This window comes from Gavia stellata, chromosome 6 (genome assembly GCF_030936135.1).
Source record: "Gavia stellata isolate bGavSte3 chromosome 6, bGavSte3.hap2, whole genome shotgun sequence".
Taxonomy (NCBI): domain Eukaryota; kingdom Metazoa; phylum Chordata; class Aves; order Gaviiformes; family Gaviidae; genus Gavia; species Gavia stellata.
This window is the reverse complement of record NC_082599.1, coordinates 46,149,420-46,163,389: the sequence shown is the minus strand read 5'-3', so window position 1 is coordinate 46,163,389 and position 13,970 is coordinate 46,149,420. Positions and strand designations below refer to the sequence as shown.

At 46.7% G+C, this 13,970-nt stretch overlaps 1 protein-coding gene across 1 annotated transcript in view; it reads left to right on the top strand.

Moving 5' to 3' along the window:
* Positions 1-1,203: 1,203 nt before the first annotated feature.
* TRIM71 (tripartite motif containing 71) overlaps positions 1,204-13,970 on the top strand; it is a 57,052-nt gene continuing 44,285 nt past the window's right edge. Inside the window, exon 1 of the mRNA XM_059819052.1 lies at positions 1,204-2,091. Within this exon, the coding sequence (XP_059675035.1) occupies positions 1,204-2,091 (888 nt within the window). The remainder of the gene's footprint in view (positions 2,092-13,970) is intronic.

Genomic DNA, 13,970 nt, shown 5'->3' with positions numbered 1-13,970 from the left:
GCCTGCGCCAGCCGCGCCGAGCCCGCGGCGCTGACCGGCCCGCCGCCGGCCGGGAGAGCCCCCGGAGCCGCCGGGCACCGCGTGCGGCGGGGCCGCTGCGGGCTCGGCGCTGCCCTCCGCGGGGAGCCCCGCTTAACGGAAGGCGTCCGGCGGGGGCCGGGGCTCCGAGAGGCGAGAGGGGAGTGCTTTTCTTAGCCGTCCGCGGAGCCCTTCTCGTCTTCCCATCTCCTCCTCCTCCTCCGTGTCCCGCCAGCGTGAGTCCCCGCCGGTGGGGTGGGCACCAACGCCGCCCTCCATCCCCACCCCCCAGTCATGCGGTGGTGGAGCAGGCGTCGGCGGGGGAGGACTGGAGCCGGAGAAGTCTGCCTGGCCACTGTGTTTCAGTGCCTCTCTCTCTCCTAGAGCTGCTCTGGATTGCAAAAGTGGAGGGGGGAACTGAAACGAAATTTCCCCTTCCCCCCCGACAAGCACAGGTTTAAAGGAAAAGAGGAAAAAACGCAACGCCCCAAGAAGAAAGAGCGAAACTTGAGTTAAACCCCTGCTGCCCCCCACCCGCGTCCTCCACGCCCGGCCAAGAGGGACTTGCGCTGCCGCCCCGACCCCGTCCTGCGGCCGTGGGAACCGGAGCCGAGCCCCGGCGGACAGAGGCCCGGTCCCCGCTGGATGCGGTGGGGATCGGGCGATTGGCGCCCATGCACTTTCTGTTTAGGAAGAAGAGAAGTAACCAAACCACGTTGTCAAACTGCTGACCCAAGGGGGAAATGAGAAGACTGCGTGAGGTATTGACCCATCTGGGAATCGATACAATTTGTCTAATGCAACGGGGGATCGGGGGTTAAGTACATGTGAGGGAAGAGAGGATCCATTTGCTGAGAGAGAACGGGACAGCTACACACCTCGATACCAAAAATACTCCCCCCCGCAGCAGCAAGCCCGGCAGCAGCGAGGTACGAGGCGAGGATCCAGCTCCCTGCAGACCGCCGGATCGATGACACCGTATTTGCAAAACCGGCCAATCGATCCCACTTGGCGAAACGACTGATCGATGCCAGCTTGCTCGTAAGCCGCTTGCAGAACTACCTTCTCCCCACGCCTCTCCGAACGCCCCCCGTCTCCTCTTTTTCCGCCCGCGCTTCTTTGTGAGGGAGGGGAGATACAGTTTTACCCCCCCCCCCCCAAATCGGGGAGCCAGGCCCATCGCAAATGGCTTCGTTTCCCGAGTCCGACTTCCAGATCTGCCCGCTGTGCAAGGAGATGTGCGGCTCGCCGGCTCCCCTCTCCTCCAACTCCTCCACCTCCTCGTCCTCCTCGCAGACCTCCAGCTCCTCCGGGGGCGGCGGCGGCGGCTCCTCCTGCGGGGGCCCGCCGCGGCGGCTCCACGTTCTGCCCTGCCTGCACGCCTTCTGCCGCCAGTGCCTGGAGGCGCAGCGGCACCCCGGCGCGGGGGACGCGCTCAAGCTGCGCTGCCCCATCTGCGACCAGAAGGTGGTGATCTCGGAGCCCTCGGGCATGGACGCGCTGCCCTCCTCCAACTTCCTCCTCAGCAACCTGCTGGACGTCGTCGTCGTGGCCGCCGCTGCCGACGAGCAGAAGAACGGCCGCGCCGCCGGGGCCGGCCCCGCCGCCGGCTCCGGCGCGGGAGGGGGCGGCGGCGGCAACAACCGCCACCACGGCCGCCCGCCGCCGCCGCACCGCGCCGCCGGCTCCTCGCCCGCCGCCGCCGCCGCCTCGGCCGCGCCCTCCTCGACCTCCTCCTCCTCCTCGGGCGGCGGCGGCGGCTCGGCGGCGCTCCTGCTGCGGCGGCCCCACAGCCGGCAGGGCGAGCCCCGCTGCAGCTCCTGCGACGAGGGCAACGCCGCCAGCTCCCGCTGCCTCGACTGCCAGGAGCACCTGTGCGACAACTGCGTGCGGGCGCACCAGCGCGTCCGCCTCACCAAAGACCACTTCATCGAGCGCTTCGCCGCCGCCCCCGGCCCCGCCGCCGGCCCCGCCGCGCCGCTCGCCCTCAGCCCGCCCTACCCCGCCTCGCCCTACAACATCCTCTCCGTCTTCCCCGACCGGGCCAGCTACTGCCAGCACCACGACGACGAGGTGAGCGAGTGCGCGGCGCGGCGCGGCGCGGGAGGGGGCGGCCGCGCTCCCGCCCCTCGCCGGCGCCAGAGGGCCCCCGCCCGCCTCGCACCCTCGCGGCGGGCGGGCCGGCCCTGAGGGGCGGGCGGCGGGGATCGGCCGCGGCGCTTCCTCCGCCCGCGGAGGCGCTCGGGTCTTGCCGCCCCGCGGGGCTCGGGGGCCGGGGGTGGGAGCAGGGCCGCCGTGCCCCTCCAGTGACCGGTGCGGGGGTCTGGAGCCGCTGCCGGGCCAGGGGAGGGCGTGCGGCGAGGCGGCGGCGTCCCCGGGCGCCCCGCTCCCTCCAGGCGCAGCTCCGCGCCGCCGCCCGGGCGGAGGAGGAGGAGGTGAGGCGGCGGGGGGGGCCCGCTGCGAGGTGCGGGAGCCGCTGTCCCGGGAGGCGGCCGTCGGAGCCTCGGGCTGCCCGTGCGCGGCGGGAAGCCGCTCCGGCGGCCTGTGGCGGGGCATCGGGCTGCCGCGGGCGCTGCCTTTCTGAGGGAGCTGGTCGGGCGCGTGGCGAGGGGTGGCGAGACCGTGGACATGCGAGCGAGGAAGAAAGTCCGGAGTCCCCCCTCAGCCCCTGACGTTTCTAATGCAAAGTTAAATTGCTTCGTGGAGTCTGCTTTGTACCGTGTTCGGCGTGTAACCCATCGAGGAAAGAGAAAATGAATAAATAGGGAAGGAAGAGAACTGTAATGAGGAAAGGACTCTCTTTCTTTTTATTGAAGGTAGTCAGAAAGTTAGAAAATATGTTCACGCTTGCCTATACCAGCTACATCTCCTGCTCTTGGGTAACATTTTAGCTGCCTCTGTGCTGCAGTCCAGAACTTTACTGATATAAAAATGGGAACTTGCTTTAGGTGGTCTTCATTTAAAACACTTTGCTCGCAAGTTTTGTTTCTGATGATCCGAAGTATTGTTTCACAGATCTAAAAGAGGCTGCGGCTTCTTCAAAATGTTCTGAAAGCGTCTTAAGTTTCATTGGGACATAGTTTCTTGCTGTGGTGGCTTGAAACTTGATTTTCATCTGAAACTGGAAAATGGCGGTCCGCTGTCCCCCCCCCCCCTTCTGCTCTGGGGGTCAAGGCAGGGGATTTTGCTGGAATTTTCCAGTAGCTTCAGTGTTGGAGGTAGTTTCCTTCCAGTATGAAACTGGGCAGCACAAGCCGCCGCAGGGAAAAACCTGCCTGAGGACAGGGTAGTATAAGAGTTTTCTGTGGGATGCTTGCTTCACTGATATGTGAAGGCATTTAGCCTGGTGAAATGTGGTGGTGATGATGATGCCTTTTGTCTTCAGTTTGCAAGGCTGCTGTTCCTATCACCTCTATTGCTGCTGTACCTCTGAAATAATTTCCTAGAAAGCTCTGGAAGAGCTTTTCTTGTTTCTTAAAAGTTCCTAGTATCAGATGACAAAGTAAGAATTCTGTGGAAAAAGAAAAAACCCTAAAATGACACTCGGGGGGGTGGTGGGGTGCAAGGAAGTTGGGGGGGAAAAACCCAACAACCCAAAAAAACAAAATCCAGCAACCTTATGGTAATTGGGCTGCTTACAGCTTTCTGTGGTATCTAAGTATCCTCCTGCTAGTGGGCTTCCTAAAAAACATAAGTAATACTGAATGCCGTAATGAAGTGAGGCATGGTGTTCTTAATACACTAAAAAAGCTACGTTTCTGCATTCATTTTGGAGTATAACTTTGGGCTTGTGGTATGGGCTAAAAAGCTTCTAGTTCTTGTGTTCTCGGTATCATAAAGCTTCTCGCTGAAGTGTGTAAAATGAAACAATGGAGGGCTGTTGGCTGTAGCATAGAGTATCCAGCTTCTAAAGCAGATGTATTCTCCACCACTTGGTGAAGAGTAGCTGGGACAGGAGCCCCAAGGTATCTTGTAGACTTAAAAGCTTAAATTGCAAAGGGGAGAAAGATACTCTAGCCTTGCTTAAACTGCGGCTGTTCTAGAAGTAACTTCTTAAAAAGCTTGTTAATTTATTTTACATAAATAATATTTTATTTTCAAGAGTGTGCTTTGAAAGAGTACAGGTCTCGCAGGATTAGTTTTGGGTGTCCTTGTGTCCTGTAGACCTAGAAATTGTTTTAAAACAAGTCAGCATTTCCAAGCCTTCAGTTCCTGTTGAGAAAGGCTTTTATTCTGCAAATTAATGATCTACTACTGTTCTTGATTAGTGAGTTCTGGTGGTTCCTTAATGTGGGTGTGCCTGATCAGTATTTGCAAGTATTTATTATTCACTCAAGGGGAAACGTTTGGGAGAGACTGTGACTGTTGGGAACAGTTTATACTGTAAATCTTTCTCACTTTTGCTAAAAATGTGGGCGAGGTGTACAGTTTTTTGAGAAAGAGTGGCTGCAAAACTGTGAGGGTTATTGCTTGTTTAATTCTACGAATGGTATTTACAGCCTCGTAAAAGGAATGATAATAGAAAGGCAGCCTTCCAAGAGAGTACTTAAGTGATGCTCTAAGTACTTCGGCTGTCTAATTGTGTAAAAACAAACCTAAAATGCAAGGCTGGAATGGTAGCTTGAAACCTTAATATTAGTAGTTACAAGCTCTGGTTCTGCTCAGTATATATGTGAGAAAAGCTGGTGACAGAGCAGGATATTGCCTCAGACTAATGTCATGCAGGTAAGTTTGAGCACAGTCAGATCTCATCTGTAAGCTGCTAGAATAATGGTTCTCTCGGATCCAGAGTTCTCCTTCCCCAGGAGTTATCCTCACCCTGTTTGAGATAAGTTAAAGGAGTTTGACTCTGACCCTGTCCCTGGGGCTTTTCTGGGCCAAAGCGGCTGGCTCCTCCCTTATTTTCTACCTCCTCACCTAGAACGTGATACTCCTGTCCTTCTGACATCACAACTTCGCTTGTTACCTTTTGGTTCTATTTCCCTCTGGTATTTCTATTGCTCCTCCTGGAAAGCACTGTCCATAATTTTCCTTCATCCCACCCCTATTTTGAGACTCCCTCGAGTGAGGGGGGAAATAGCACTGTGGGTGGCTACTTACTGGGTGTTCCAAGTCTCACAACAAGACTACACATACGCGTTTGCAAGACAAGATCAATGTAGTTGCTCATCCTTTCAGTGCAGAGAAATGCAGATTTCAGCTCTTTACTGGGATGTCTGGAACAGTCTCTTTTTAGTTGAGTTGGTTCTGTTCTCAGTTGAGCTGTTGTGTGCTATGAGCACATGCAGTCACTGACAACTTAGCAGAGAATATCGACTTACTGTAGTGGCAAACATTAAAGGAAGTGGAACTCTGGGCACTGCTTTCAGGATGGAGGGTGCCTGCAAATACTGCACTGCTGCATGAAAGGAAAGTAAACTATTCCTGCAAAAAAAGCAAAAGCCAATCCTTTTTTGTTGCAGAGCTGCTGCTGAAACCCAGTGTGGTTGCTTACCGTTTGGGACCTCACTGTCTCTGATGTAAAATGCTATCAGGGCAGCAAGGGAAATGCTTAATCTGTCAGATGCTTCAAAGCTTGCTACATTTGTAGAATTACTTGTGTTGCAACCCTGAAAATTTTCTTCTGTGTGATCATGTATGGATAGAATTATCAACATTACAGTAGTAACTAGATGTTATTGTTGTAAAAGCCACTAGAACAGGACTTAAACTTGAAAAAGGTTTTACCTTAATCGTATCCATAATTCAGATACGCTAACTGATATATCAAAGTGTGCTTGATTGTCTCATCTCAGACTGAAAGAGCACCTCTATTTTTCTTTTCATAGAATTTTCACTAATAGGCTGCAAACCAAAGGAGATGATTAGAAAATGTTGGAACAGCTGTAGGATACTTGACTTGTATAGATAAACTACCTGGATTCAAATGACTTTGTTGCAGAAAGTGGAAAAGGCCACAAGTCTCAACTTAACGTGGGGTTTCCTTTATGCCAACTCTCAGCTGTTACAAGCTTTAGTATCACCTGGTGATAACAGTGGCGGATGGTCAAAACACTTCAGTAGCAGACTTCTAACACTTTCTAGGGAAAGTGCGGAGTTGCCAAATTCAGTCAACTTAATGGTCTGTGACCCCCTAGTTCTCATTGCTTTATAGATACCATTTTAGAAGTGGTTCACAGACTACAGGGCAAAACCCTGTAGCACCACAGCTCCCCCCCACTGCAAGAAAGGATTTTAAAGCTTTCTCCCCTTGCCCTTAGCCACACTGTTCCTTCCTTTTGCTTGCATCAGTTCTGGTTTTGGTCAGATTCTTCTCTGATCAGATTCATTCACAAATTCAGAAGTTTCTTGCTAGATCAGTGAGTTGAAATGGTTCATGGGGGTATCGGTGCATGTGGACAAGACTGGCTAAAATCAGATTGCTGTATTGAATTCTGGAGTTCCATATATTCCTGAAGTCTTTTCCCTAGTCTTTTTAGACTACAAAAAAAATCTCACTTCCTCTATTCTCACCAGCCTTGGTTGCGTGCACTCAGGAGATGCTTCTGTGAGCCAATTTAACTCACTTAACATGGTAGAAAACTTTTTCCCTTCTTCCTCCTTCTAGTGTTGCTATAAGTCTGTTTGAATTGCAGAGGAATCTGGCCCAAAACTGAACTGGTATGAGGGAAAAGGAGGGAATAGTGTGCCTTGCAAGGAAGGGTAGGTTAGACATGGTCCCTTCTGTGTAATGGCTTGCCATCACTGCCAAATACTGAGGTTTTGCTGTTCCTTTTTCTAATGGTTAGGTTTTTGCCTCCTAACAAAATGATTAAAACTTTTAAGAGTGCATTCTGGAGGCAGCGGTCTTAATATGTAATCCTTCATTGTGTTGCAGCTGTCATAGCTGCTGTAGCTTCAGCTTTATAGGATAATGTGCACATGAGCTAGAGAAATACATACTTCCAGTATATGTAAGAAACTGTGCATATACTTCTTTATACTGATGCACCCTTCATTTATTGTACTTACTGTGTCTTGTCTTTTCTGATATCAAATGCATGTGCGGGTGCCCTCTCTGAAGGCAACATGTCGGATTCAGTTACTGACACTTCTGTGTTCCTTTTTAATTTTTTCCTGGTGAAAAAAGCAGGGCAGTGAGTTACCTTGTTCATACATGGTCTATGGAATGTGGACTTAACATCTTTGGAATGATGAAGGGTTTTAATAATATCTAACTTCACACTTTCTTACCTACAAATAATGTTCAGATATCTGGTGCTAAACAGGTCACCTCTTAGATTACTCTGCCTTACTTTCCTTTTAGCTGCCCCTTCCCCAGCATACCTTAGCTCCTGGCTCTTCTCTGTATGTAAAAGTGTTTTATTTAACTGCTGCTCTTTTGTAAGAGAATCAAAACTTTGCTGGGCTTGAAACAGCTTTAAAACCACACTGGACAGAATCAAAACATCCCCTTCTTTCCCTTGCTTTGGTGCGATTGATGTTCAAATACGCTCAATGTTTTAGGGTAGTATAGAAAAGTTGTTTATGTTTTTCCTGATGATAATCTGATAGCATTACACTACTGGCTTAATTAAACATGACTTCAGATTAGTTTCCCAGTGAGTAAAAATTGAAAGAAACAGAAATGCCTTGTCTGTTCAGGCAACTTTCATGGACTGTTTTTACTTTGAGAACATATTTGAAAAACCAACATATCAATACAGTAGAAACTTGCAGGCTGTAGCGTAGAATTCTGAGGTTATAATAACTTGAGAAAATAGGACTGGAGATGTGCATACAATAAATAGGCATGAAACTAGTCTACTCTATATCGAGAACTTAATTTTCTTTAACTTCAGTTTTGCTAAAACCGATGTCCTGAAGTGTATCTCATAACTTGGAGAGAGGGTCTGACTAAATTTTTGCTTCAGTTTAGTGATGAAATCTTGCCTCGTGTAGGAGTTTCTCCTTTCAGCTAAATCTTCAGAGCATGTAAACATGCTTGCTAGACCATGCTTCCTCAGAGGAAAATTATCTAGTTCCTCTGTTTTAAAGTTAAGAAGGTATCATTCCTCTTTCAATACTGTCTTGACCCTGTCTCTTCCTAGTTCTCCTCCCATACTCCCTTCCTTCCTGCAAAGTTGTTGGTGTCTTTCCATCAGACAAAGAATCATGATGTGTTGAGAGCACAGATCTTAAGCTGTATGAACAATGCACTGAATGCAAGACTAATGTTACCACCGATAAGATTTCACAGAAGGCATTTATTGTCTTTAGCTGTAATCCGCTTTCATTAGAGCGGTTACAAATATAATCTTGGATCATAATTATGTAGTACATAATTTCTAGTAAAGCTTTTACTCTATCATTCCAAGTCTTAATTAAAATGTAAAAATACTGGATGGGAATGAGACTACTGATTGGCAAATGCAAGTATTGGTTAATGTAATAAATGGATGTCCCTGATCCCAAAATATATTGTGCATATGTCCTTGTTTTAGCTGTTCTTGTCATGGGCTCAGCTGCAGCTCCTTCCATGGGTTTTTCTACTTTCCCTGGCTGTGCTTGTTAAAGGGCTATGTGGGTGGGATGGGTTTGGTTCTTTTATGTAACAAATTATGCTTGTGCATCCAAATCAATTTTGTAAGTCACAGGAATAGAACAAAAACACGTAAAGAATTGGAGCAATACTATCTGCTGACTTTTCTAACTGGGATTCAAAAGCTTCTTTACTATGCAATACCACTTTGGACAACTTTATCTCTTCCTCTTCCCCTTCCCCCTTGCATCTTAAAGAAGAGAAATTGTATGTGGCTAATAAAGGAGTAGTAAGACTTTCTTAAAGTTCTTTTACCTCTAAGCTACTTCTTTCTTCCTCTTCTTTATCAACATTCAACAAAATAACAAAATTTTCAACTAGGGAGTCCGTAGCTAATCTTATTTAGGAACTAAAAATGCTGACCAACTTTGAATGCTCTAGATGTTTTAACATGAAAAGGAGTAAAACTCAGTACTCGCAGGTGAGGCTCAAGAATATGTGTTCTGTGCTGCCTCTTGGATATGTGTGCAATACTGACACTTCCTCACAAGAATTAATTCATAGGTACATGTTCAGCTGTAAGGAATAAGAGCTCCAGTCCTGTTACATCACTTGAGTGTATGACATGCACTTCTAAAACCTCAGTTGGTGAGCTTGTTGGATAGGATGATGTTTGGTCAGCAGTTTTCCTACAGATGTAGGTGAAATATTTTTGAAGTGACTTAAGACTTGAACTGGAGACTTCAAATGAGAAGCTTATTGTTTTATGATTCTGCATACTTTATGCTATGCCTCAGCACTGGTGCTGACTTGGAGAAAATGGCTTACCTTCCAGCAGTAGGTAGGCAGCTTGAGGAAATACTTAAACTTTCTCACTAGCAGTGGGTGAAAGTTGCTTTTCAGAGTTGAATACTTAAAATTTTGGGGACAGTGAGGTATGTCTTCAGTGCTGTAATGGAAGTGATTTCTACTGAATGATGAAACAAGTGAAATATCTTAAACTCGTTTCTGAAATGAATAGATTAACCTGATCAAAGGCTGCTGTCCTCCTGTTGTTACCTCAGTAGTTATGTCTTACTCCTGTTGTTACCATATGGTACAATCTTCACTAAGATCACACAGTAATCACCAAGGCTGCTCTCAGTACTTGCCAGGACTGTCAAAATAGCAACTGCCTGCCCTTGGATCTCAGTGCTTTGGCGGGAGAAGGGTCTTAGTGAGCTAAAGGTAATAGCTAAACTTGTGTTGCGTCATCTTCCCTTTAATGTTGATCTGCATGCATAGCCAAAATATTTAAAGGTATTTTATCAAGTTTGCTAAACCTTATCTTTTCTGGTTGTTTGCTTGTATTACATGCCCATCACATACATTTTGTGGATAGCCAATGTTGTTATAAACTATCATCTACTGTAAACATGTCCTTTCCCTAATTAAGGTATTATAAATGTATAGAACTGCCAAATGCTGTTTGGCTGGATTAAAAGGTTGGCAGGGACCTGAGACTCAGAAATCAAACTTCAACAGGATTCTCGGATGGTAATGTTAGAGCTTGTTGCTGTATCTTCCCCTTGTCCCATGTTGTCTTGGGTTTTGTGGGTTCTGTTAGCATATTTAGGTACTTGCTGTCCAGAGTGGCAGGCATATGCTAGAAGACTAATTTTATACAGCCTTTTGTTCAGCTGCTCTTGGTTAACAAAAGGCAAACTATTATTTAGGGGAAAATGTCAGCTATCAAACTTCAAATCCTCCCCTTTTCCCTCCCCCTTCACTTCAGTGGTTCTTACTACTCACGCCATTCACGCTGTCAGACAGTTAAGTGTACAATATAAAAATCCCTAGCCTTAAATCTTTGATGCAAGCAAAGCTTGAAAGCTGTCTGCATTATGGATGCCTTTAAGCTTTGTAATCCAACCTAGTGCTGTGTTGAGGGACTAGAGAGTGCTGCTCTGCTATATGAGGGTTGGTAGTGTGTTTTGCGAATCGCTGGTGAACTAGTCGGTACTGGTCCCTATCGCCCGACAAGGTTACTATTCCTGATCTTCTGTAACCTTGAGTAATGCCATGTCAGGTGATTGAGGGTGTAAGAGATAAAAATCAGGTAGTTTCTAGGGGCTTGCTGTTGCTGTGTCTTTCTGTGGTTTGGAAGTCAACTGCGTAGCTCTGAAACGCTTTAGTAAAGCGCGTGTGTATGTGAGGCAGAGTGAGTCTGTTACTTGAGGAAAAACTCTTAGAGAATGGAAAGAATCGTCATGCCTCCAAGCCGCCTTTTGCCTTTAGAAGCAATGCTGGCAAAGAGTTAAATTTCACCCCCCTGCAGCACACCCCGCCCCCACCGCTATATATGGCGTGCCCAAAGGCACTGGAGATTTAATACATTGAAGTTGGAGCGTGAAGGGGGTCTGCAGGCTGCTAGACAAAGTCACTCAAATTTCAAGAATACTTGATCCATACAAGGATGTTACTTGAGAAAGGCATGACTTCTCTGTAAGAAACTGGTTGCCAAATGAGCTGGCTGAGTGTCATAAACGCAGTTTTTGTGGCTACATGAGTGAATTGGAAACCAGATTTTCTTTAATTGATCACTGATAAGTAAGCCAGCCAAAGTTGTTGTGAGAACCATCTCCCTTCAGAGAACAATGGTTATTTGTAGGGGAAAATGAAAATTGTGATTCTCCCACTGAAGTGCTTGCAAGTTACAGAAACTATTGTGCAGATAACTAAATTCTCTATTGTATCATATTGAATTGACTGAACACTAGACGGAACAAATGGCAAATACAGCTTCCCCCCTTTAGTTACTGTAGAAGCAGCTGTAATGTTGCAATGGTGTCCCAATACAATGCATTTGGTGTCAACTTCTGTTAAAGGCTTTCAAATGGATGGGCAAATATTTTGGGAAGAAAGGAGGGATAGTTTATGAAAAAATTAAAAAAATAAAACAAAAATTAAACATTTCAGAACTGGAAGTGTCAGGCAGTGGTCTGGAGTGGATTCTACCCTGAAAGAAATAACAACCAAACTAGCAACAACAAAAAAAACTTGAGGGAATTAGAGGATGAAGTACAAAAGAATTACTGGATCACTGAGGTCCCAGTCCTCCCAGTGCTGCTTTTGTAATTAATGGTAATGGGGGGAAGATGTAACACTCTTCCTGCCTCTTCCCATCTCGTACTTAATGTAGTTGTATTAAGTACAAGAGGGGAAGAAGCAGGAAGAGTGTTACAGTTGTATTACGTACAAGTAATAATTCCCCCAATATCATGGAAGCATTGATAAGATTAGGATTAGGAATTAGATTAGGGTTAAATGATGGCTGTTGAAAGTGTCCCAAAAGGTAACAGCATGCCCTTAGAGTGAAGGTGTTATCTGCTTTCTCTATTTTAGACAACATGTATTGTAATTGACAGTACTGTTTCATGGTAGCTCTTGCTCTCTTCTAGCACTACTTAATTTCTCAAGGACTCCCAGCCTCTTACTAGAGCAGAGATAACTAATGTATGACCCTTGAGCTTTCTGTTGCTGAAGCATGGCTCCCTTACTTGAGTTACACTGTGTGGTTGTTGGTGAGATGGTTAGTATGGAGGTTAGTGGGCAGTCCAAGCAGGCTGGTGTGAGTGGAAGCAAGCCTGGAGGATCTTGAGCTGATCTCCTCTGCATAGCTGGCATGCTGCTGGAGGGCTGTTTTTTCCCAGCCTTGGGCCACTCTTAAAGGGTGCTCTTCCCAATGACAGACTGCATACAAATGCATACAGATTTGATATACTTGATGGGATAAGTTTTAGACAATTGTGACTTGCCAAAACAAACATGATTTTGTCTTTGTGTTAATGCCTTTCTGGCAAAGGTGATGTTATCCCATCTTTGCATCTTGTCAAAAAGTAGTTCAGTTAAGTACCTCTGAATTGGAGCTGTTACTCTCTGAACAGTAGCAGCTGCAAAGCCCATCTAACTTCTTTGTCTCTACCAAAGACAAGTGGAAAACCCCTCAGGCAATGTTCATGTGAGCCTGAAGGGCTGGGAGGGCTTCCATTCAGGGTTGCTTACTCCTGAAATAATATTTTCAAGGAGACAGTTGTAGGCTTTGATTGCATGTGATGCTGCTAGTTACGATTAAAATTTCTTTATGATCCAGGAAGATAGGCCTTCCAGAGAACTATTAGAGAGAACTATTTGATTCTGCTAGAAGTTTTGAAGCACTGTGACTAAAACTAACATAATGAATATGTTCATTTCCCCTTGGATGAGCCTTTGGCATTGACTGGATAATAGGTAAGGTCAGCACGTCTCTGCAAAGACTGGAGTAGTTGGGTTCTCTGGCCACTTAAGCTTGTAGTGGCATACCATGCATTCAGGCTTGGATTAGATCCAAAGGCTCTTCTTTCACCTGGACGATTCCTTGTCAGGTCTTTCATTACTTTTCCTATGCCTCTGAGTCAGTAAAAGTGAGTTCAAGTAGTACGTGCATACTGACAGTTTTTACTAGTGTTCCTATCTTGGTCTCTTGGCATCAATGCCAAAAAACTTTATACATTGAGAGTAGAAATAGGAGAACCTTAGTTTAAAAGTGCAGGTGTTAACACGACCTTACTTTTACAAACTGGAACAAAAACTAACCTTGAACCATTCTTTCATTTAATAGCTTCGTTTCATACCTCAGTCCTTAGATGCTGCACAGCAATTGAATTGTATTTATCTACAGAAAGGGCTGTAATTTTTATAGTTGTTGTAGAAGTCATTTAGGGTGTTAAACTACTTGTTAGCTTTGTTTTCATTGGTTTCTGATTGGCTTTTCTAGCCACAGAAACTTTGTGTAGAGAACTTACTCAGCTGGCTTGTTTGGCAGCCAGTTTCTTACAGAGAAGTCATACCTTTCTCAAGTAACATCCTTGTAAATACAATTTGACATTAGCATTTTCTGTATAGTGTCACTTTTGAAATCTGTTCTTAATGCCAGCCTATGCCATTCAGCAAAGAACAGGGCTGCTAAGGAGCTCAAGCCGATGAAACCCCTCAATGGTGTGGACTCCAAGCGGGGTCCAGGCATGAAAAGCTGCATTTGTTATGGGGGGAGGGAACTGATACAGTGTCTGATATGCAGGCAAAGCAAGGTGGCTTACACAAAACCCAGCTAGTTGCGTCACTAGCCTTGGCATAGGTATCGCTTGTCATCTAAATCTGCATGTCCTTTCTGTTTCAGCCTCCTTCAGACAGTCTGTGTTCTGTATCTGATCCCTTCACACATTGATTAGCAACAAGTAGCAGGGTGTACTGGCTCAAATCTAAGAAGGAAGCCAATGCCAGGCTGGCTGAAATGATTAGACAATGGAGGTAGCAAAATCCGGCAGCTGAAGATGCTGTAGGGAAGAAGGAGAAAAAGTACTGAAGCCCCCTTTCTCTTGTCCAAACCTCTGTTCATCTCTTCTCCTTCCCC